The 24,817-nt window shown below is 35.2% G+C and overlaps 1 protein-coding gene across 1 annotated transcript in view; it reads right to left on the bottom strand.

Annotated features, from left to right (window-relative positions):
- RPS6KA6 (ribosomal protein S6 kinase A6) overlaps positions 1–24,817 on the bottom strand; it is a 96,274-nt gene that overhangs the window by 36,628 nt on the left and 34,829 nt on the right. The window contains 8 exon segments of the mRNA XM_074278137.1: positions 299–441; positions 3,411–3,448; positions 3,753–3,859; positions 6,365–6,444; positions 7,540–7,620; positions 8,770–8,823; positions 8,826–8,850; positions 18,651–18,770. Of these exon segments, the coding sequence (XP_074134238.1) occupies positions 299–441; positions 3,411–3,448; positions 3,753–3,859; positions 6,365–6,444; positions 7,540–7,620; positions 8,770–8,823; positions 8,826–8,850; positions 18,651–18,770 (648 nt within the window).

Here is a 24,817-nt window from a genome sequence, read left to right as displayed (position 1 = left end):
AAAGTCTACACAACAGTTTCATCATTTACAATTTTAACTAGCAAGATAAACACAAGATTAGAACAAAAAATAACCCAATTTTCTTTTTTACATAAGTTAACACAACACCAGATTTTTGATAATCATAAAATGTCAAAACTTTCCTCCATCCCCACTCTTCCACAAGACAACAAAGCATTTAAACAGCAAATGCTAAAAAATATCAGCTTTACATTTTCTATTACCTTAACTCACAAAAGTAATGTCACAAAATAGGTACCGAATAAGTATTTGTTGAGGGACTGAACATACAGCTTACCATTAACACGCCAAATGACCACCAATCGGCACTCTGGGAATGGCCTCGCCTGTTTACTACTTCAGGAGCCATGTATTCAACTGTACCACAAAATGAGTAGGCCTTCTTTTCTTGGTCTACAGATTCTTTACTGAGTCCAAAATCTAAAATAATAGTATTATAAAAAATTTATTTGAATATAGAATCCATTCTATATTGATAGAATATTAAATCTAGACTATAGGAAACTCCTGTACAAGTACAACATGGTATGGGGTTAAAGTTGTGTCTCTATGGTCACACACAGAATTGCTCTTAAAAGCAAGGCACTATCTGGGCATTACAGGAAAAAAAGTTTGTTTCGTAACACAAACACTATGAAACACAATCTGATCAGTTTCTACATAAACAATATACATTTAAAATTGTTTGGAAAAATTTACATACATTTAAATCCTGAAAAACTCAAAATATATGCTTCTTAGTCCTCCACTCACAACTATGCTTTTGTAAAAAATGAGAAACTACACATTTCAAAGTCTATCATATTGAGCCAAGTTTTGTTTACTCAAACCAAAATGGAAGTAGCCCACATCAATGTTTCCTTTGGGGGTGGGGGCTAAGGGGACATTTAGAGGGAAGAAAGGAACAAACAAGATTTGCTTTACCATGCTTGGCTCTACAGAAGAATTCAGTGTCTTAGGATACTTCATAAGGATTTACTGACTCTACTTTCATTAAATAATTAGTGATCATATTTTCAATATCATTTTGCATATTCACCTTTACAGTGAACTACTTTTGTTTTGTTCTAAGAATTTTTTTTTTTGAGAAGAAGTTTTCATTATCATAGCATCTATTTACAAAATGTATACATATTAAAGCTAATTCTCCCATTAGCCACTTGAGCTCTTCTTTTTTCTTGGGGGGAAGGAGGCAGAGACAAAAGGAAAGAGGTGTGGAAGTAAAGAGAAGAGAATGCTTTTACTTCCTGTTAATCTTCAGGTTTGTCCACAGAGCCTCACTCTCAGATTCGCATGACAGGGAAGGTTTCTGGCCAAACTGTCTAATCCTGATAAAACTAAAGTTTCTGATACTAATTTTTTAAAGCAACAACCACATACAATAATAACAACAACACAGAAACAATAAAGACAACGTGAAAAGTAAGCTACAAAAGCTTATAAACTATTAAGTTCAATATGTGTCTTTTCTAAAGTGTTCATGGGAGAGGAAAATAGTTTTCTCAACTCTTATTTGCATTTTCTGTGTACATAGTGCTCCACTAGAGTGCTAGTCCGCTGCCTCATTGTAGCATGGAGCTGACCCTTTTGTTGTTTCCACTGCTTCATGTATATATGTGTGTTCCTGGGCAAGTCACTTAACCCCAATTGCCTTGTAAAAAAAAAAAAAAAAAAAAAACCACCAAAAAATAAAAATAAAAACTGTAGTTGACTATAGCACTTATACTAGTTTCTTCTAAAATGCTTTTTTTTTTCACACACATATTTAAAATGTAATTTTATGCTTCTTAATGTTTACCATAATTCAAGACTGGCAAGAACCTTAGAAAAAGGTTCAAAGATACAATTAATTTCTTATGTGTCCCAGAGAAAGAACATTGGGAAATGAGTATGGACCACAACATATCATTTCTACTCTTTCTGTTAATGTTTGCCTACATTTTAATTTTTTTCTTTTCAGGTTATTTTTACCTTCTTTCTAAATCCAATCTTTCCTGTGCAATAAGAGAACTTTATAAATATGTATACATTATTATATTTAACATATACTTTAACATATTTAACATGTATGGGACTACCTGCCATCTAGGGGAGGGGGTGGGAGGAAGGAAGGGAAAAGTTGGAACAGAAGGTTTTGCAAGGGTCAATGTTGAAAAATTACCCATGCATATGTTTTGTATATAAAAGGCTATAATAAAAAATAAAATTAAAAAAAAATTTCTTATGTGTCCATATACATTTTTTTACCCGAAACGTTTATAGAAAGTCTGGGACTCCAGGAGACACAGGTTAAAAAAAAAGAGTGTTCCAGGAACCAGAGCCAGAGCATCATATGAGAGGCTCATATGATTTTGGTTTGGTTGGACCTCTAAGCGAAGAGATTGAGCAGTAAGGCTGGAAAGGTAGAAGGGGGCAGATCATGAAGAACTTTAAAAAGTCAAACAGAGGAGGCTCCATTTGATCCTGGAAGTATTAATGTGTCTGAGTGGTGGTGCTAGTGATGTGGTCAGGTCTCCACTTTAATAAAATCCCTTAGGCAATTGTATTGACAGGTTGGGAAAAAAGCAGAAATTTCATCCAGGTAGGGAGTCAATTAATAGGAGTATAGGAAGAAGCTACCTGACATCATTTATTTACTCAAATAATCTTAATGTAGTATAGAGAGATTTTAATGAAACCTGTCCCCCACAAACCCCCAACCCAAAATAAAAAGTATTAACTTTGCACATGGAGTTGTTAATTTCAAACACAAATTATGTCTATCCTAATCACTACACAGTCCTTGTCTTGTAGTTTCCTTTTATCCTCTCCCAAATATCCCATTCCCTATATGCTCTTTCTAGAGACACACACAAAAGAGAGACCAAAGTTACAAATCAAAAGGACTCACTAAAGTGACTCTGAAGCTCAGTATTGATGTTATTAGTCTGGGCTGTTATCTCAGAGTAGTATATTATCACACTGATGATTCTGTGGAAACTTACCTTTAAACTGCACAGATCTCAAAAATTTCTGCAAAGACCATGAAGACTTAATCTTTTAAAAATAATTTTCATAAGTAAAAGAGAAACGTATCTCTATATCTATATGCTACTTAAAATATGACTTAGGGTCAAACTGATTTCAAAACACTAGCAATCTTTCCCAGGAAAAATATACTGTAGGACAATATCAACTCTGTACATTTCATCCCTCCCCCTCCTCTACAAATACTATAATGAGGACAAATAGAGAGGTAGCTTACCTAACCTTTAAATGAGTTAATTAAATAGGTAAGATATAAATGAAAATCAAGAAATGGGGAAAGGGAAAATAAACCTAGATAAATCAGTTACTGAGATAAGTGAAATACACAGTATAGAAAAATTAACTGTATTGGATTTACGCACCTGTTAATTTGATATGTCCTGCTTCGTCAAGCAAAATGCTGAAAATTAAAATTCACATTCACCAATGTATATAATAGTAAAATACTTATGCATAATACATTTATTAAAATTATCACAAACTTAAGAAAAACCAATCTCCAATAGTTACGCTAATAAATTGGCCATTTATAAAAGTGACTAGCACAATTAGAATCAAGGGATTATTTGATTACTTATGAAATAATGTTTCTAGTTTATATTTTTTATCTCTTTTTTCATAAAGTTAAATCAAATATGTACTAGAGAAGGTAGAAGGACACTTAGATAACAGAGACTATTCCCAGAGCCCAGAGGCCACTTTACTTTTCTGGCTTCAGGTCCCGGTACACAATCCCCAGACTGTGCAGATGATCCAAAGCAAGGGCAAGTTCTGCGAGGTAGAATTTCACATCTTCCTCTGTAAACATAACCTAATAAAAATTGGAAAGGTTTACTTTCTGATCTCTGCTTTGATGGCTAAAATCACATTTTACAATTTTATTCTTCAAAAATCAAACAGTTACAAACATTAGGGAGGAGTTATCTCAGAGAAAAAATTTCTGGGAAAACTAAGGTCCATTCTTTTACACACTAAATCTTGTTTCCTAGGAGCTTTTTTTACAAAGATGTTTGAAAACTGTCTTGGTGCTTTCTGAACTGAATTTTCTCTTTCTGTCTTAGTTACTATCATGAAGCTGAATTAATATAATATGGAATAGTTATGAGACACCCTCAGGGACTTTGGTGCAGGTGTAATGCTGCTGTGTTGTCTTTCTCTTCTAACTTTAATAATCTGCAGATAAGTCCATTGTTTTTACTGAACTCTGAGTTTCACTGGAGTTGAGAATTCCTAGTAAAGAAAGTCCCATCAATGTAGATCAACAACTGCTCTGCAACTTACAAAAGCTGCCTATGGATGCTCGAGTGAAGTGATTTGCCCAGGTTTACCTGTACTACATTGGCTCTCTGTGCAATCCTAAAGACATCATAGTCACTTCTTAGCTATTTGGGCAATGCTGCCTGAATATATTAAGAGTATGTAAGTTACTTATTTCATTTGAAGGACAGTTTTAAGAATCTGAAAGTTTGTTAAAGACTACAAACTTCTAAGGCAACTAGAAAGCACAATTTAGAGTTTAAAGAAGCTGCTTATTTGCATAGCCTATTACCTTACTTAGAGAACACACTGTCTTACAAACTAATCACAGCACTGCTCCTGTACTCTCAGATCTGCCTCTACTGCTCTCATTTCAGCAATATCACTTGCTACCCCCCTTTCTGGGAGAGTTTCTTAGCTAAGAAGAGACCAGGTTTGTTTACTGTTTTTTTTTTCTTTGCTTTTTTTTGTGAGGGGGAAAAGGGTATCGATGGGCATTTAAAAATTGATTCATGTAAAAATACATCTCATAATGTTACATAACATCATCTGTAACAAAACATGGCAACCAGGAATATGCTGAAACTTATCTTTTCTACAAGATATAAATAATTATCTTTATAGCTTTAAAAAATTATGCTTTTTATAAAAATAAATGTGGCATTGCTACTGAAAGGACTAACCACAAACAGGTTCTGTTTATACCATAGATCTAAGATTTCTATAATTTAGAAACCAAACAAACCCTGAGGCTACAGATCCCATTTTCCTCTTTCCAGATAGATGAATGGCCTGGTTACTAGTTTTCATGAGAATAATATTAAAACTATTGATTATTAATTATCTAATACTCTAAGGTGAGAATCATTCAAATTTTACTGACATAATCATATTAGATCCTATACTTTGGAAATCTCTACCTCAAGAGTTTAGAACACGGCTTCTCCACTTTTTGTGTGTTGCTGATCCACTCTTGGCAGTCAGGCTGATGAAGGCTAGGGAGGGATGCTTTCTCAGTCATATGTTTCAATGCATACAGAAGAGGCTCACAAAGAAAACCATTATACGGGATGCTCTCAAAGGCTTACTACAGTTTCAGGCTTTAACAGCTTAAAACCACACTAAGATTCTTAGAACATGCTAATGAACTACGCTTACCAAAATGTTTTTAATACATATACCCCAACTTAAGAACCTCTGGTTTAGAAAAAAACTGAGATTGACTGCCAGAAAGAATTTCTTAAAGACCGCATTTTACCAGGGTCCTCTGATAGATAAAGAGGGGCCTCCTCATTCTCATTATTACTTCAATAGCTAACATTTACCAAATGTAATATGGTTTAAAAACATGGGATCCTTGACAGTCTGTGTTACATAATGGATTCTACTCGATATGCTAAGCATAGTCTTATACCTGAGGTAGGAAGGTATAAAGAGGAGACCAAGGCCACATAATAAATGCCCTTAATCCTGGCTCCAAATTTGTTTCCTCTTGCCATCTAAAAAGTGCCAAAAGTCAAACAAACAGCAATGGTCCATCCATATTCACCCCTTTGGAAATGTAGAGGTAAGACTGAGGCTACTCAGATTAGTTCCTAGAGGGCACTTGAGTAGCTTGTACATATCCATACTCCTAACCTCATCCCAACCTACTCTGACCAGATATTTATGTTGTCTGACAGCCTATATGAAAAACATCTCACATTAATCACTAAAATATTCTCTAAGAAAGTCAGAGGCAAGACCCCATTAACAAGCTGGTGTCACGAGTAAAATACACGGAGACTTGCAAAATCATTTAAACTAAAATTTCCTATACGAATGTTGTTAGCAGAAGAACTGGATGCGTTTCCATTTTCTACATTAAGGTTACAGGTAGGGGGCAGCTAGGTGGCGCAGTGGATAGAGCACCAGCCCTGAATTCAGGAGGACCCGAGTTCAAATTTGGTCTCAGACATTTAACACTTCCTAGCTGTGTGACCCTGGGCAAGTCACTTCTGGAGGGCAGCCTCCAGCCTCAAGGGGAAAAAAAAAAAAAAAGTTACAGGTGGGTGCTTACCTCTTTGGATAATCTTGTAAATACATCTCCTCCCCTGAGAAAATCCAATATTAAATACAGCTTCCCTTCAGTCTGAAAGGCTAATCAAGAAGAAAATCTTAAAAGATGAAATATCTTACTACTGTTTATAAGTGAAAATACTCAAGTATAGGAGTTCAATGACAAGATCCACTTTAAAGGAATACCATCAACTAACATTTCAAATTCGGAGCTAGGTCTAATGTTGACAAGAGCTGCCTTCCACTTCCCAGAAAGTCAAGCCCTAATGTTTAAGTGCCCACATCACTCTCTTGTTATATAGAGGGGAAAACATTACTATCCAACATCAGCCCTGAGACTAAGAGGCAAGGAGCTTGGCAAACACTAAATTCCCCTTGTACACACACTTCCACTAGGGAGTCGTACAGTGAGAGATCCTAAACCTAGTGTCTCTTCTTAAGGCCGACTTAATAGCATATGGATAAATTCATAAATGAATACTAACAAATATATAATTTCCTAAAAGAACACTGATAAGAATCAAATCAAATTGAAGATGAAGTAGAGAGGAGAGGGGTTATGTCAAGGAATTATACATTACTCACATCTGTTTCATTAGAAATTCAACTTAACAACTTCTTAAGCACCGCTTATGTCCATCACTGGGTTATTACTGACTTTATGTACTACTGCCATATGAAATTGGAACAACCTTTTGAAGTACCATAGCAGCTGAAGCAAGAATAAATATTTTTAGGCTGCTTTGAAGCTGATGGAGAAATCTTGCCAGGCTTTCCTTTTTTATTTTGCTCTCACCACACATTCCCCTGTACTATATTTAGCTGTGAGCATGGCAAATAGAATGGAGAATGTAGGTTCCTTGAGGGCAGGGACAGTGATTTTTTTCATCTTTGTGTTTCTAGTTTCATACCTTAACATATTATTCTCTATTTTAGAATTTTTGTCTACTAAGCCAGTAGCTCACCTCACAAAATGGCAATGCTAGAAACATAATGTTTTCCTTTATTCTCAAGAAAAGGGTGATATACTAACCAATCATAATTGGCAAGTGGAATATTTCAATGAGTTAGAATTATATTCACTAACTAGAGAAGATAAGGAGAACAATGCAGATGAGAAAATGGTAAAAAAAAAAAAAAAAAAAAAAAAGAAAGAAAGAAAAAGGCAATCTTTACCATAGTGCAATTTGACAATGAATGGATGATTTACTTCTACAAGTATATCCCTCTCCATCTTTGTACGAACTCTATCTCGAACTGAAAAGAAAAGATAGTAACAGCATTAGTTGACATAAGACATTAAATACTAATAAAATTTAAAAGTAAATAATTTCTTTTACTTAAATATTCAGGATATATTTGTGTAGAGAAGCATATATAAAGAGCTGGCCTTAAAGAAAAGACAATGTGGATTCAATTCCTATCTCTTACACATGCTGACTATGTGATCTTGGGCACATCAATGACCTATCAAATGACCTCACAACTTTCTAGGCTTATGAGATGTAGTGAGAGTGCTGACCTGCTAATAGAGGTAGAAGGAATCCTCTCACAAAGGAATTCTCTGTACAGATGAAATCAAAGGCTTGGTCCATATCCCTATAAATTTTTCACATCCATATATAGCTAGAATTTAAAGTTACTAATATATAGTTTGATTAAAATTGAAAAAGCTACCAGCAAAATAGTCTACAAATAAAATCTATATTTATGCAATTAATGAAAAAACATTTCCCAATTTTTACTGTGTAGGGTAATGGCATATTTAGCCCTCAAAAAGTTATAAAATTTGGTGAAATGGGAGAAATCTCATTGAAAACCATAGCATATTAACTTTAATCCATCTCACAGAATGGACTAAAGCAGTACAAACAAGTGATCAATTAACAAGTATTTAGCAATATACACCAATGAATGTTTAAATAAGTTGGTGAAAGAAACACCAAGTAGGTGGGTAAAATCTTTCCCCTTGAGAACTGGGAACAGACAAATGAGTATATTTGAGTGTGGACCAAAAGAGATGTATACTACTGTTTGCAAATGCTTTTGTATTCATGACTTCTAAAAAATTTATCCAAGAAGATGGAAGAGTAAAAACAAGAACAATGAAAGAATAACTACGGGGAGGGAAGATAAATAATTATGTTATAAAATGCACACTGCATGGCTCCTCAAATTCCAAATCATTAAATGGTAATTACATGATTTTGCCTGCTGAAGATTCCCAACAGGACAAACATACATACTAACAGAATGCTTCAGATAAATATTAGCAAACATGCATTTTATATGACTTGCTAGAAAATCATTTTAGTCGCTAAAAGATGCAACTATATGCAATATAAGCACTAGAAAACAAGTTTAAAAAGGATCTTTTTTCAAGTCACAGTTTGATAAATGTTCTACCTTTTAAAGATGCTTTTTTCAATACTTTCATTGCATAAAGCTGTCCAGCATCGGACCGATGATCTTCTTTACAAGAAAAACCTGGACAGGGAGAGGAGACAGAGGAGAAAAGGAACATTTCATTCAAGTTAGTGTTATTGTAAACACACACACACACACTCTTACAGATTTCCAATTTTAAAGATATCGGCTCCTCTCATAAGTTACATTAAGATCTTTACCTACATGAATATTTCAGATTCTTCATTAATTCTAAAGGACCTACATGGACTGTATTGTGGTCAGTTCCACAGTAAGCATTTCCAAAGGGCTGACTACGTGCTAGGCGTGATTCTTTACTGTGTTACCACCTGGGGATATAGAGAAAGGCAAAGGACAGACTGGACCTTGCCATCAAGGAACTCTAATTCATGGGGAGACAATATGCAAACATTTATGTCGAAACAAACTCCGGACAGGATAAATTGGCAATCATCAGCAGAGGGAAGGAGTGCCTTAAAGGAAATCAGATTTGAGCTGGCCCTTGAAGGAAGCCAGGAGAGTCAGGAGCCAGAGAAAGGAAGGTTATCAGGGCCAACCAATGAAAATGCCTGGAAACCGGACAGAAGTCTTGTGCAAAAATGATCACAGAACACCTGAGGAAAGGAAGACCTAAGACTGGAGGCAGAAGGGAGCCAGGCTGTGAGGAACTTGCAATGCCAGACAGAGGATGTTGGGTTTCATCCTGCAGATAACAAAGCTGATGGCATTTATTCCACTGGAGAAGGAGGACTAGATGAGTGGAGTTGAGGATGATACCTCTGTGACTCTGGTTTGCTCATCTCTGGAGGAGGATGATAATTCCTGGATTATCTACCTCAAAGGGTTGTTAAGAGGCTGAAATGCCCACATAAAGTATGTACACCTTAAAGCATGCTGTCACTATTTGCTTATAATTACAGGTGAGGTGTTATTATTAACAGAGCTTATTCATGGCCTGAAGTAATTATTTGTTATTTTTAAGACCTAGCATTATTAATTCAGGTCTTACATAGGGGCTCATGTGAGCAAGATTGTTCACTGGAAAGAACACTGACTCTGGAGTTCAAGTACCTGCCACATGACTAGGCACTGGAGAAATTGACAATCGCTACCTGTATTGACCTTGGACAAATTATTTAAGCTCCTTGGGCCCCACTTTCTCCAAACAGAAAATGAGGGAACTGCAACAAATGTTCTTTGAGATCCCTTCCAACTCTATATCGATGATCCTATGAATAATATCATCCCATTCCCAAGATCAGCTACAGGAGGAAGAACAAACTGCATGGTTTCAAATCCTCATCCTTAAAGATGAGCCTATGTATCCTATAGTTCTTGCACTTTTTCATTAGGGACCCAGTTTATCAGTCAAGATTAAAAGGAAACCAGAAAATTGGGGAAAGTTGCTCTGATGAAGGCTTCTTTTCTCAATTATATAGCAAACTGAGTCAAATGTATAGGAAAACAAGTCACTCTCCGATTGATAAATGCTCAAAGGATATAGAAGAAGAAATTAAAACTATTTATAGTCACATAAAAAATGTGATCAGAGAAATGCAAATAAAAACAAATTAGAAGTAATACCCTGCACATATTGCATTGGCTAATACAAAAGAAAAGGAAAATGACAAATACTGAAGGGAAGGCAGAAAAATCGAAACACTAACACACTGTTGGAGTACTTATGGACTGATACAATCATCTTGGAGAATGCTGTGAAATTATGCACAAAGGACTATCAAACTGTGCATCTCGTTTGACCCAGTAAAGTCTAGGTCTATACCCCAGAGGGATCAAGGTAAAATGAAAAAGACCTATATGTACAAAAATTTGTCTAGCAGCTCTTTTTTGTGGTGGGAAAGAACTGGAAATTGAGAGAATGCTTGTCAATTGGGGAATAATTGAATAGATTGTGGCATATGATAGTGATGGAATACTACTGTGGTACAAGAAATGAGGAGAGTAGTTTCAGAAAAACTTAGAAAGATTCACACAAACTGATACAAAGTAAAGTGAGAAGAATCAGGAGAACTGCATACATAGTAATATTGTACGATGATCAACTGTGAGTGACTTAGCTGTTTCTTGGCATTACAATGATTCAAGGCAATTCTGGAGGACTTATGATGCAAAAATGTTCTTCCCCCTCCAGAGAAAAAAACTGATGGAGTCTGAATGCAGATCAAAGCATACTTTAAAAAATTCTTTATTTTTCATAGGGTATTTTTTGATCTGTGTTTTCTTTCATAACATGGGTAATATGAAAATATTTTACATGACTTAACACATAGGATCCATATAAAATTGCTTATCTTCTCAAGGAGAAGACAGGGGAAGGAGGCAGGGAGTAAATATGAAATTCAAAAAAAAATTTTAATGGATATTAAAAATTGTTATTACATGGAAATGGAAAATTTTATAATTTTCACTGAAAAGGGAAGACAATTTAAATAGAATGAAGGACACAGAATATGATTTAAAGAGAATTAGTGTTTTGGGTAAATATATGTCTGAAAAATAACAAAGGCAGAGAGATTAAAGAGCATTTTTAACAATGGGTGTGGATGACTTAGGTTGTTGGATTCCAATTCATACTAAAACAATGAGTCCTATCAACAGTATTAAAGTCATGCTTAGTACAAGTCACTAAAGTCAAATCTAACACTGAAGGGAAGAATCAAACCCTCGGTGACTCACCTCGTTGCTTTTGATTAAAGCGGCTGTATAAAGGGCTACTACCTCAAGACTGTTATATGCTCACCAATCCCATTTGTAGCATTTTCACAATGGAGCGTTCCAAGCAAAAGCTAAATCGAGACTCAGCAACCCAAAGTTTCTTGGAATCGCTCCTACACTGATCTGATTCATAGCTTTGGCCAGATTTCTGCTTAGGTTCAGCATATAACAAGTCACACCTACACAATGCCTACACAAATGATGAAATACTGATAACCAAGCATATTCTCATACTGACATAGACACATGACATATACAGGAGGCAAAAATGAAACCACCCCCATAATAGTTCAACTTCCAAGACAGCAACAGAAATGAAGCAGGCATCAGATGGACTTAACAATTATTCCTAGGGCCTATCCTGTTCAATCTGCTCTCTTCTGTATGTGTCTATGTTCCTCCTCCCTTGCATACAGCAGTGTGTCTCTAAGACAGTTATAAAAACTGTTCTTGCATGAAGATGATTCCAAATCTTGAAAGGTAGCAGTTCACAAGTTTAGTTCTGTATAACAGAATGCTAAATTAAATATCCTTTTCGAAGAATTAAAACAGGATTCTCCGTGTATCATGAAAGAAGTATTGGTCCATTATTGATACAAAACTGTCAAATACTTAAAACAATAATTGTTCCTATGAAATTCTAAAGTTCCAAGTAAGACTCTTGAAGGTAGGAGTGGCAATGTTTTTAATATCAGCAGTGGGGAAAGGAAGGAAGAGGTGAGGATATTAAGAAGTAAAAGCTAGGATTAAATCATGTGGGTGAATAAGAATAATGAATATTTTTTTAAGAGCAGCTTAGACTGCCCAAGTCTGTCCATCATGAGCGCAGTTTAAGAAAGGGCCAACTGAAGCACACATTTAAATAATGTTTTTCATAACAATCATTTGTGAACCAAAGTGCTTATAAAGAATGAAGTTTTAATCTTTTTGAAAAGTGCATTTTTAAATCCTACAGTTAAAAGCTTTATATTTACAAAAGCAGCATATTAACACCTATAATTCAGGCCAAGAAGTATACTCTACACATTATTTCTGTTGAAACACAAAGAACCCACTCTCCTTTTTGACTAGTATGCTGATAAACTGGATTGGAATCACAATTCCATATTTTGTTCTTGAAATAAAATTTTAAAAGGCTTCACTGATAAATCCTGCACCAACATGGCTTTAAACAAAACATCTCTTCTCCAAAGTAACTAATGATCTCTTATTTGTCATCTACCTCTGATGTTTTCTCAATCATTATCCTTCTTGATCTAACTTTAGCCTCTAATAGTGTTGCTCACTCTCTTCTCCCTAGAATTTCCTCACTGATCTCTCCTGCTTCTTGTGTGTCTCTTGCTGGCTCTTCAGCCATATCATGTCCACTAATTGTGGGAGCTTCCCAAGGGCCTGTCCTCGGCCCTCATCTCTTCTCTCTCTATGCTATTTTATAATTTACTACATGATTTTCAATATTTATCTCTATGCAGATATGTCTCACATCTATTTTTCTAATCCTAACCACTTTCCTCACCTCTCGTTTTGAACCTCTAACTGCCTATTAACTACATTTAAACAGATGTCCAGTAGATGTCTTACACTTGACTTGTACAAAACTGAACTAATTTCCTTTCTCCTCAAACCTTCTCCTCTTCCTAAAACTTCCTTATTTATTTATTCCCTATTATTTTTCAGGGTATCACCATCCTCCCAGTCATCTGCCAAATGCAGTGTCAGATGTGGACGACATCACTTCATGACTGGGCTAATGCAATAGCCTGCTGGTTGGTATCTCTCTCTTCCCACTGTGGTCCGTCCTAGATTCTACTTTCAAACTGAACTTCCTAAGGTACAGATCTGCCCATATCACCCCCTATTTAACAAACTCAAGTGGTTCCCCACTGTTTTATCTCACGGATCAAATATAAAATCCTTCTGACTTCCTTGGCTTCAAATCACAGAAAAAAATCTCACCTTCTTTAAGAAACCTTAATACTAATGTCTTCCCTCTGAGATTATCTCCAATTTATCATATATATATATATATATATATATATATATATATATATATATATATATATATATATATATATATATATAAAATTTGCCCAGAGTTCTCTATATGTCACCTCTTCCATTACATTCTGAGCTACTGAAGGGTTAAAAGTGTTTTCATTTCTCTTTGTATTCCCAGCACTTATTCAAGTAATAGAGAATCACTGGAGTTTATTGAACAGGGGTGGTGACATGGTCAGACTTGTTCTTTATAAAGATCAATAAGAGCTGAGTGGAGAATGGAACAGAGTAGGGGGAAAGTTGAGAATTTTCCCAATAGTTCTTAACAAAAACTTCCCATAGAAATTATGTTTTTGGTTACTTTGAATACAGGGTGACTGAATTTCATTATTTGTGTGACCTTTATCAAATCTACTTCTCTGCTTTTTGATCTATCTGATGCATAGGAAATTCTGTTCTAGCCTCTGATTTTTATTCCTGAGCTTCCTCTTCTAACCAATTTCTACGTTATTGCTTCTGTAGACCTTTGTCCCTTTTTTCTCTTATGATTCACTCTTAGAAGCATCACTTCATGGAATAAAATCAATACCCTGAGACAGAAATTTCCATGTGTCTCAAAAGGTGTAGTCTAATTTGAATCCTCCGACCCTAATTTCTCCACTATCAGTCTCCTTCCTATATGCCATGTGATTTCATCTCTGAGGTCCACAACTCCCTGCCTTCTGGATATTGCTTACCCCAAGAAGCTTTTAATTTTCTCTGTCTTGAGGCAAGGCATCATCCAAGGCAGCACAGCATGCCCAAAAGTAGTGCTCTCTATGTACCAACCCCTCCCAGATTAAAGCTAACAAAGGCCACAAGATAGAACAGTCTTACCCCATGGGAGCACTCTTCAGTGGGACCCCTTGTTCCTTACAGACTTGAAGTCTCTGCCTCTGTTTCCTTGATTTCCATTCCTCTCTCCCACTACCTCACTCATTCTCTTGTATTCTCTCTTCTTGCTAAAACTGCAAATGTTACCTTTCCTTTATTTTTCACCCAAGGATTTGATAAGGGCACAGCACATTCCCCTTTGTATTTCACCTATCCTTCTCCCCATGTATAATATGCCCTCCTATTTAGCACTATCCCAGAAAATACTCCCTTCTCCTATATGGAGGGTGGAATTAAGTTAACAATGCTTCTTTTCTGTCCCTTCACCATCATTTCCATTTCTCTAAATTCTGCTTTCTTTTTTTGCCCTTGTGTACTGTTTTAACCCTATAAATTAGTCATATTCTTTCTCTTATAAAAATAACAATCCTTGCACATGTTTAACATATATTGGATCGCTTGCTTTCTGGGGGAAGGATATGGGGGAAAGGATAGAGAAAAAATTTTGAAATGCTGGGTTTTGCAAGGGTGAATGTTGAAGACTGTGCAGATATTTTGAAAATAAAAAGCTTTAAAAAAATTTTAAATTAAAAAAATAACCATTTCTTTACTTGTTCACAGATCATTGTATTTATTTACCAGTTTTGTATCTCTATTGTTTTGGTGTGTTAATGACTATCTTTTGTTGACAATAGAGAAGGGAACACATGAACCTTAGTCTCACTGTGGGTACAAAAAGAGAATAATACACATACTCAGCTGGGTATAGAAATCTACCTCACCATATAGGAAAGTAGGAAGAAAAGGAGGGGAGCTGATAGAGAGGAGGGCAGTTTGGGTGAGTAAAAGTCAAAAGCAAAACACTTTTGAGAATGGACAATGTACAAGGATAGAGAAAGTATGATAAACAGAGAAAATAGGAAGGAGGAAAATACATAGATGATAATCATTACTGAGAAAATAAAATTGTATAGTGAGTTTCTTTGTTAGAATCAATTTCTCAAATACAAAGAAAACAGAATCGAATTTGTAGAAATAAGAGCTCTTTCTCAATTGATAAATGGTCAAAGGATATGAATAACTCTGAGCTACTACCTCACATAGGTCAGACTAATATAACAGAAAAGGAAAACATGTGTGTGTATGTATGTGTGTGTGTCTGTGAGTGAGAGTGAGAGAGAGAGAGAGAGAGAGAGAGAGACAGAGAGAGAGAGAAAGAAACTGACTGTAAGTGTGTGGATGCTAGAGGTCCACACAGGATATTTCCAAAATTTTAGTGATTTAGAGTTTTTTTATTCTTTAGAATATAGGAGTCAAACTTGCAGAAGTGCAAAACTTTCAAGTGTGATTGGGACCACATTAAAGTGTAATTGGGAAAAGTTTAACAAAATAAACAAAAATACAATAAAACCCAAGGAATGTTAATTTGTGGTTTTCTAAATCAATACATAACCAGCAGGAATCAATTTCTATTTGGGTTTGACATCATTGCACTAAAAGGAAACTAAGACTTTTGGAACACCCAGTACATCTTAGATAATATACTCTTATCTGAGAAATTTGGTACAAGGCATTCTGGAATATCATGTTGCTATTATATCCTCTCTTGGGATTCTACAGGATTCTGTGCTTAATCAGACATTAGTTCAATTTCCTTTTACTTGCAATATTTGTTAAGAACATACTAATTTTACAAAGGATTTAATGTTTCACTTAATACTGGGGTATGTGGAATGGTTAGGGAGGACTAGGAACTTTTCAGGGCTGCTCATCCATATTTGGCATCCACCTTCACAAAATAGTCACCTGGGGTTCCAAGCAGCTATAGCATGCTCAGTGGCCACATCCCAGTAGAATGATCTCAGCAGACAAGCCTAAACCAAGATGAGGGTAACCAAAAGCCTCCAATCTGTGAGTGAGTTAGGGGGGGTGTCTACCTTGTGTGTGAAAACATCTCTCTCTAAATGAGTGGATAAGAACAATTTGTTTCAATTGCCCTGAAGGCAGCGAAGCAGGTATTATGGAGCTCTTAGAGCTCGGCAGACATAAAAGACACCAAGGTCCTCCACTGCAGCTCGGGCCATCAATACTAGTCCCGACTTTTGTCCTGTCACTGGACTTTGATGACTCAGGAAGAATGAGGTTGATGACGTTTGTGCAACTCTGCCTCACTTAAATCCAATTCACATGAAAGACAAGACACCACTGGTTGTCTTTGAAAAAGAAGTAGAGAAAAACAACTTAACTTCCATACTCCTTATCTGCTTAGATCCTACTTTTAAGATTGAATTTTTTTTTGCTTTTTTTTTCTTTATATTTCTCTGTCACTCACTTTTTGAGTCTCCCCTTTTGATGGACAGCATAATTTTGGGGGAACAGATTGCAAAATTATTCCTGTTTCCTCCCTTATTAGGAGATTCACTTTTCATAGTCTTGGTTCCTGTCCAAGGAGGGACAGGACTGATCCTAGCTGAATTTGAGTCATCTTTCATTCAAGTCCAGTGTAACCATTCATACTTGCCCCCCTGTTCTAGTTTCGACTCTAGTTGGGCTAAATCAGATATTTTTTTCAGGGTTAAAGAAGGCCAGAGTGGATATTGCTAACAGGTCCCTATAGCACTTAGATACCCTAACCAAAGTAGGGAGGCAGTAGGGAGCCTGATTTCTCCCCCTTTTATGGCCTCATGTGACTGGACTGAATCATTATTTATTGCTTGTTAAAATTGGGTAGTGGACAAGTAAAAGGTAGGATGGGCCTCCAAAGTCTATGCAACAGGGCATCTCTGTTGTATCCCCCAATACGAACCTGTGGGTTGGTATACTTCTCTGATGGAGCATGGAAACTGGTGGGAGAGGGATACACAGAGAGTACCTTTAGGATTAACATTCCCCAGTTTTAAACCTTACTAGAATTTTTGTTTTCTAGTCTATCAATTCATTGCTAATTGTTCTTACTCTGGAGTATGATCCCTCTTTTGGGAGAATTTCTGAGAGTGAAGATAGACTAGAGAAATTGTCTAGTTTGGCATCTTAATAGACACGCCTGAAGGCTGTTTCTTAAGACTGGCATTTTCAGGTCTTTAAAGGTATACTTCCTGAAATAAGAACTCAAATCTATAAAGTTGTCTTTATAAAGCACCACCAGTAATTATGCACTAAACAAACTAAATGACAAAGTTGAATGGTTTTTTCATATATATATATATATATATATATATATATATATATATATATATATATATATATATATATATATATATATATATATATATATAATACAAACACACACACACACACACACACACACACACACACACACACACCCCTTCCCTTTCAAGTCTGAACTCTTTGAATGCAGAATTCATTTAGTTTATTACCTAGCACCTTTGACAGTGCTTTTCATACATTCTGATTAGTAAATAATCTATGAATCATTTCTGCCTTTCACAATCTGGCTCCAGCCTATATTTCCAGACCATAGAATCTAGACAAACTGGCCTGACTGCTATTTTTCATATGTGATATTCCGTCTCCCACCTCTGACTTTGTACAGGCTGTCCTCAAGTCTAAATGCTCTATATTCTTAGTTCTAACTTGACAAAATCATAGCTTCCTTCAGGGCTCAGGTGAATTGCTGCCACCTAGAGGACACCTACTCAGATCTCTTCCACCCTATTTCCATTGTGCCCCCAAAACAAATAAAATTGATTTCTGAATACATGGCATTTTCTTATTCATATTCAAATGGTTTTTTCCATATAGAACACAGATACTTGAAGGCAAAGTCTTTTAAATTTTTGTCTCTGTATCCCCTAGTAGTGTGACTGGCTCAGAATGTAACTTATTTGTGGAATGGGAGAAATCAACAAATAATTTCCCTTAACTTCTGTGATATAATTAAGGGAACAAAAGAAAGGAAAAAGAGCAAATATTGCATGCTAATATGTATATGGAGAGACAAAAAGGACCATTAAAAAATTAAATGACCTAAACCAGAAGCACACAGAATGTTTTGTATGTTAGAGAAATTAGCAAAGATGGTTTAAGAGGTCATACATAGATTAATACAAATAAGTATAAAAAGTAAGTGAAGCTATAAGAAAAGAAAGAAGAGGAAAAATTACGGTGTTGTCTTTATAGGTGTTTCTTTTATGAAACTTGGAAGTAGGCTATTCCTCTGCATTCTCTGCATGAATATATAGATTTTGCTTAAATGTCTAGAGTACAAACGAATGACAAAATGATGTTCTTACCTTTCCAAATGATCCCTGACCAAGAACTTTGAGTAACTCAAACTGAGCAGGATCTGCCTTCTCACATCCTTCTTTTACATGGTGGGTAATAGGAATTTCTTTAATATTTTCTTCATCCTGCTAAAGGAAATTTAAAAGGCAACTTCAGTTAGAATACTCTAATTAGTTTCTTATATGATGAGAAAGATTAAGCCCCACCCTCCACACAAATACCAAGTTCATTTCTGTCCTATTACTAATTTGTCCAAATTTCCATGAGATCATAGGAATCAAAATATAACAAGATTCAGGAGCCAGATATAATTGCCTGATGCACAGATATGATCCTGACCTATGTTGTCCCCCTAGACTCCCTCACTCATGCCTCACATCTTTTCCTACTGAATGGTCTCATGCAAGTACAGCATGTATTCATGTTTCAGTATGTCTTTTTATTGATGTGGCATACAGAAGCAGCAATTGAGTCTTCCCATAGAGTTTATATGAAGTGTGATGTTGACTAGGTTAGAAATGAACCTGTACTCTTTTTGAAGTGGCAAAGAATTGAAAATTGAGGGCATACCCATTAGTTGGGGAATGGCTGAATAAGGTATGGTATATGAATGTAATGGTATACTATTGTTCTATAAGAAATTATGAACAGGAAGATTTCAAAAAAGCTTGGGAAGACTTTCATGAACTGATGCTGAGTGAAGTAAGCAAAACCAGGAAAACATTGTATACACAGAAACAACATTATGTGATGATCAACTATGTTAGACTTAGTTCTTCTTAGCAGCATAGTATTCCAAGATGATTCCAAAAGACTTATGATGGAAAATGCTATCTACTATGAAGACTGAATACAGACTGAAGCATATTATTTTCATTAAAATTTTTTTGTTTTTTCTTTTCTGTGGTTTTTCCCTTTTGTTCTGATTCTTCTTTCACAACATAACTAATATGGGAATATGTTTAATATGATTGTACATATCTAGCCTATATTGGATTACTAGCTCTCTGGGAAAGGTAGGAGGGAAAAAAATTGGAACTCAAAAAATCTTACAACAATGAATGTCAAAAAAAATTTTAAATACTAAAAAGAAGTGAGCCTGTAACTTTATTTAGAGAATGGAAATATTTGCATATTAGGAGAACTGCTGAATATTATAAACCTCAAACTTAAAAAAACAAAACAAAACAAAACAAAACCCTAAAACAATCGACTCAACTGGTGAGAGAAAGAAAAACAATGGAATAGAGGAGAGATGTCAAACTTGTTGCCTGTGGGTCACACCACTCCTCAATGTGGCCCAAACACATTACGATATAATTGGGAAATATTTAACAAAATAAATAATACAATAGGATATAGAAAATGTTAATATGTGATTTTCTAAGTAAAAATGTGATCCACAAAGTTCAGTACTGCCCTCCTTTATTTAAGTTTCACACCACAGACATGAGTAACAAAAATCTGTATATGCCCATCTAGTTCCTAGCTAAGATCTTTATCTCGCATGAAACTGAGTAGATAAATATTTCAGTTCCTTTTAGCTGGGTCAAGGCATAACGGATGGCTCTCCAAGGAATATTGTGTATGAAAAATAACAAGCAGGCTACTATAACTGAACTATAGAATGCATGGTATAGAGAAATACATAAAAAGATACTGAAAAGAATTTTAACTGATAACTAGAAAGAAATTCTACATATGGAAACTAGACTGTCCTTCCCATCATACAGATGAGGAACTTCAGAGTCTTTTTTTTATATTTTATTTTTTCCCAATTACATATAAAAACAATTTTAACATTAATTTTTAAAAATTTTGAGTTCCAAATTCTCTCCCTCCCCACCTCCTCATAGAGAAGACAAGAAATTTGATATATGTTATACATGTGCAGACATGCAAAACATTTCTATATTACCCATGTTATGAAAGAAAACAGATTCCCAAAAAAACACCCAAGAAAAATAGAATTTTAAAAACACATGCTTTGATCTACATTCAGACTCGATTAGTTCTTTCTCTGAAGGTAGTCAGCATTTTCCATAAGTTCTTCAGAATTGTCTTGTATCACCATACTGCTAGAATAGCTAAGTAGATCCTCATAGGCTATTGCCATTCATGTATACAATGTTCTCTTGGTTCTGCTGATTTCATTTTGTAACCACTCACATAAGTCTTTCCAGGTTTTTCTGAGAGCATTCTGCTTATCATTTCTTTATAAAACAATAATATTACATTATATTCACATACCATAAACTTGTTCGGCCATTCCCCAGACGACAGGCATCCCCTTAATTTATAATTCTTTGCCACCACATAAAGAGGCTTCCCCCCCCTTTTTTTTTCCTTGGGGGGATACAGATCCAGCAGTGTTATTTCTGGGTCAAAAGGTATGCAGTGTTTTATAGCCTTTTGGGCATAGTTCCAAATTACCCTCCAAAATAGTTGGATCAGTTTACAACTCCCCCAACAGTACATTAGTGTCTTAATTTTCCCACATCTCTTCCAACATTTGTCATTTTCCTTTTCTGTCATATGAGACAGTCTGATATGTGTAGGATGGCACCTCAGAGGTATTTTAATTTACATTTCTCTAATCACCAGTAATTTAGAGCATTTTTAAAAATAAGATGGTATATAGGTTTGGTTACTTTGTCTGAAAACTACTTGTTTGTATTTTTTGATCATTTATAAATTGGGTAATGATGTAATGTTAAAAAAAAAGACTCAAATATTTTTTGTTTAAGAAATGAGTTCTTCCCCCAACCAAAAATTAAACTTGAAATACAAAAATTAAAAGGAGAAATCAATAATATTGAAAGTAAAAAAACTATTGAATTAATAAATAAAACCAAGAGTTGGTTTTATGAAAAAGCCAATAAAATAGATAAACCTTTGGTAAATCTGATCAGAAAAAAAAGAGGAAAATCAAATTGTTAGTCTTACAAATGAAAAGGGTGATCTTTCCACCAATGAAGAGGAAATTAGAGAAATAATAAGGAGTTACTTTGCCCAACTTTATGCCAATAAATTTGATAACTTAAGTGAAATGGATGACTTCCTCCAAAAATATAGGCTTCCTAGATTAACAGAGGAGGAGATAAATTGCTTAAATAGTCCCATTTCAGAAAAAGAAATAGAACAAGCTATTAATCAACTCCCCAGGAAAAAATCCCCAGGACCAGATGGATTTACATGTGAATTCTACCAAACATTAAAGAACAATTAGCCCCAATGCTATATAAACTATTTGAAAAAATAGGGGATGAAGAAGTCCTACCAAACTCCTTTTATGACACAGACATGGTACTGATACCTAAGCCAGATCGATCGAAAACTGAGAAAGAAAATTATAGACCAATTTCCTTAATGAATATTGATGCTAAAATCTTAAATAAGATATTAGCAAAAAGACTTCAGAAAATCATCCCCAGGATAATACACTATGACCAAGTAGGATTCATACCAGGAATGCAGGGCTGGTTTAATATTAGGAAAACTATTAGTATAATTGACCATATTAATAATCAAATTAATAAGAACCATATGATCATCTCAATAGATGCAGAAAAAGCATTTGACAAAATCCAACATCCATTCCTACTAAAAACTCTTGAGAGTATAGGAATAAATGGACTATTCCTTAGAATAATCAGGAGCATATATTTAAGACCGTCAGTAAGCATAATATGCAATAGAAATAAACTGCAACCTTTCCCAGTAAGATCAGGAGTGAAACAAGATTGCCCACTATCACCATTACTATTCAATATAGTACTAGAAATGCTAGCCTCGGCAATAAGAGCCGAGAAAGAGATTCAAGGAATTAGAGTAGGAAATGAAGAAATCAAATTGTCACTTTTTGCAGATGACATGATGGTATGTATACTTAGAGAACCCCAAAGACTCTGCTAAAAGGCTATTAGAAATAATTCAGAATTTTAGCAAAGTGGCAGGATACAAAATAAATCCACATAAATCCTCAGCATTCTTATATATCACCAACAAAATGCAACAGCAAGAGATACAAAGAGAAATTCCATTCCAAACAAATATTGAGAGTATAAAGTATTTGGGAATCCATCTACCAAAGAACAGTCAGGAATTATATGAGAAAAATTACAAAACACTTGCCAAAAAAATAAAGTCAGATTTAAATAATTGGAAAGACATTCAGTGCTCTTGGATAGGCTGAGCGAATATAATAAAGATGACAATACTCCCCAAACTAATCTATTTATTTAGTGCTATACCAATCAGACTCCCAAGAAACTATTTTAATGACCTAGAAAAAATAACAACAAAATTCATATGGAAGAATAAAAGGTCGAGAATTGCAAGGGAACTAATGAAAAAAAAGTCAGAGGAAGGTGGTCTAAGTGTACCTGATCTAAAGCTATATTATATAGCAGCAGTCACCAAAACCATTTGGTACTGGCTAAGAAATAGACCGGTAGATCAGTGGAACAGATTAGATACAAAGGACAAAAAAGGGTACATCTATAGCAATCTAATCTTTGACAAACCCAAAGATACCAACATTAGGGACAAAAATTCATTATTTGGAAAAAACTGTTGGGAAAACTGGAAATTAGTATGGCAGAAATTAGATATGGATCCACACTTAACACCATATACCAAGATAAGATCAAAATGGATCCATGATTTAGGCATAAAGAATGAAATCATAAATAGATTAGAGGAACAGAGAATAGTCTACCTCTCAGACCTGTGGAGGAGGAAGGAATTTATGACCAGAGGAGAACTAGAGATCATTATTGATCACAAAATAGAACATTTTGATTACATCAAACTAAAAAGTTTCTGTACAAACAATACTAATGCAAACAAGATTAGAAGGGAAGTAACAAATTGGGAAAACATTTTTAAAAGTAAAGGTTCTGACAAAGGTCTCATTTCCAAAATATATAGAGAACTGACCCTAATTTATAGGAAACCAAACCATTCTCCAATTGATAAATGGTCAAGGGATATGAACAGACAATTCTCAGATGATGAAATTGAAACTATTTCCACTCATATGAAAGAGTGTTCCAAATCACTACTGATCAGAGAAATGCAAATTAAGACAACTCTGAGATACCACTACACACCTGTCAGATTGGCTAAGATGACAGGAACAAATAATGATGAATGTTGGAGGGGATGTGGGAAAACTGGGACACTAATACATTGTTGGTGGAGTTGTGAAAGAATCCAGCCATTCTGGAGAGCAATTTGGAACTATGCCCAAAAAGTTATCAAACTGTGCATACCCTTTGACCTAGCATTGCTGTTATTGGGATTATATCCCAAAGAAATACTAAAGAGCAGAATGGGACCTGTATGTGCCAAAATGTTTGTGGCAGCTCTTTTTGTTGTAGCTAGAAACTGGAAGTTGAATGGATGTCCATCAATTGGAGAATGGTTGGGTAAATAATGGTATATGAAAGTTATGGAATATTATTGCTCTGTAAGAAATGACCAGCAGGAGGAATACAGAGAGGCTTGGAGAGACTTACATCAACTGATGCTGAGTGAAATGACAGAACCAGAGGATCGCTTTACACTTCAACAACAATACTGTATGAGGATGTATTCTGATGGAAGTGGAAATCTTCAACATATAGAAGATCCAACTCACTTCCAGTTGATCAGTGATGGACAGAAACAACTACATCCAGAGAAGGAACACTGGGAAGTGAATGTAAATTGTTAGCACTACTGTCTATCTACCCAGGTTACTTATACCTTCGGAAGCTAGTAATTAATGTGCAACAAGAAAATGGTATTTACACACATATATTGTATCTAGGTTATATTGTAACACATGTAAAATGTATGGGATTAACTGTCATCGGAGGGAGGGAGGGGATAATTTGGAAAAATGAATTAAAAAAAAAAAAGAAATGAGTTCTTTATCAGAGAAACTTGCTGTAATTTTTCTCCCACTCTTACAATTACTGTTTATTTCCAATTAAAAGCTGCCAAAAATATCAGTTAACTAAGTGGCAAAACTGCAATATGGCTGTTGAAGTCTTTCATAGTAATATTCAAAAAGTCTATGGGATGGGGACTTATTTTAGGGTAGAGAGGAATCCTTTCTTTATAAGTAATCACCTCATCAGAGGTGCCAAGCTTAGAGCCACAAAAACCCAAAGAACATCCCGAGCCA

This window comes from Sminthopsis crassicaudata, chromosome X (assembly GCF_048593235.1).
Source record: "Sminthopsis crassicaudata isolate SCR6 chromosome X, ASM4859323v1, whole genome shotgun sequence".
In the NCBI taxonomy this organism is placed as follows: Eukaryota; Metazoa; Chordata; class Mammalia; order Dasyuromorphia; family Dasyuridae; genus Sminthopsis; species Sminthopsis crassicaudata.
Note: the sequence above shows the minus strand (reverse complement) of the source record. Positions and strands in the feature narration are given on the sequence as shown.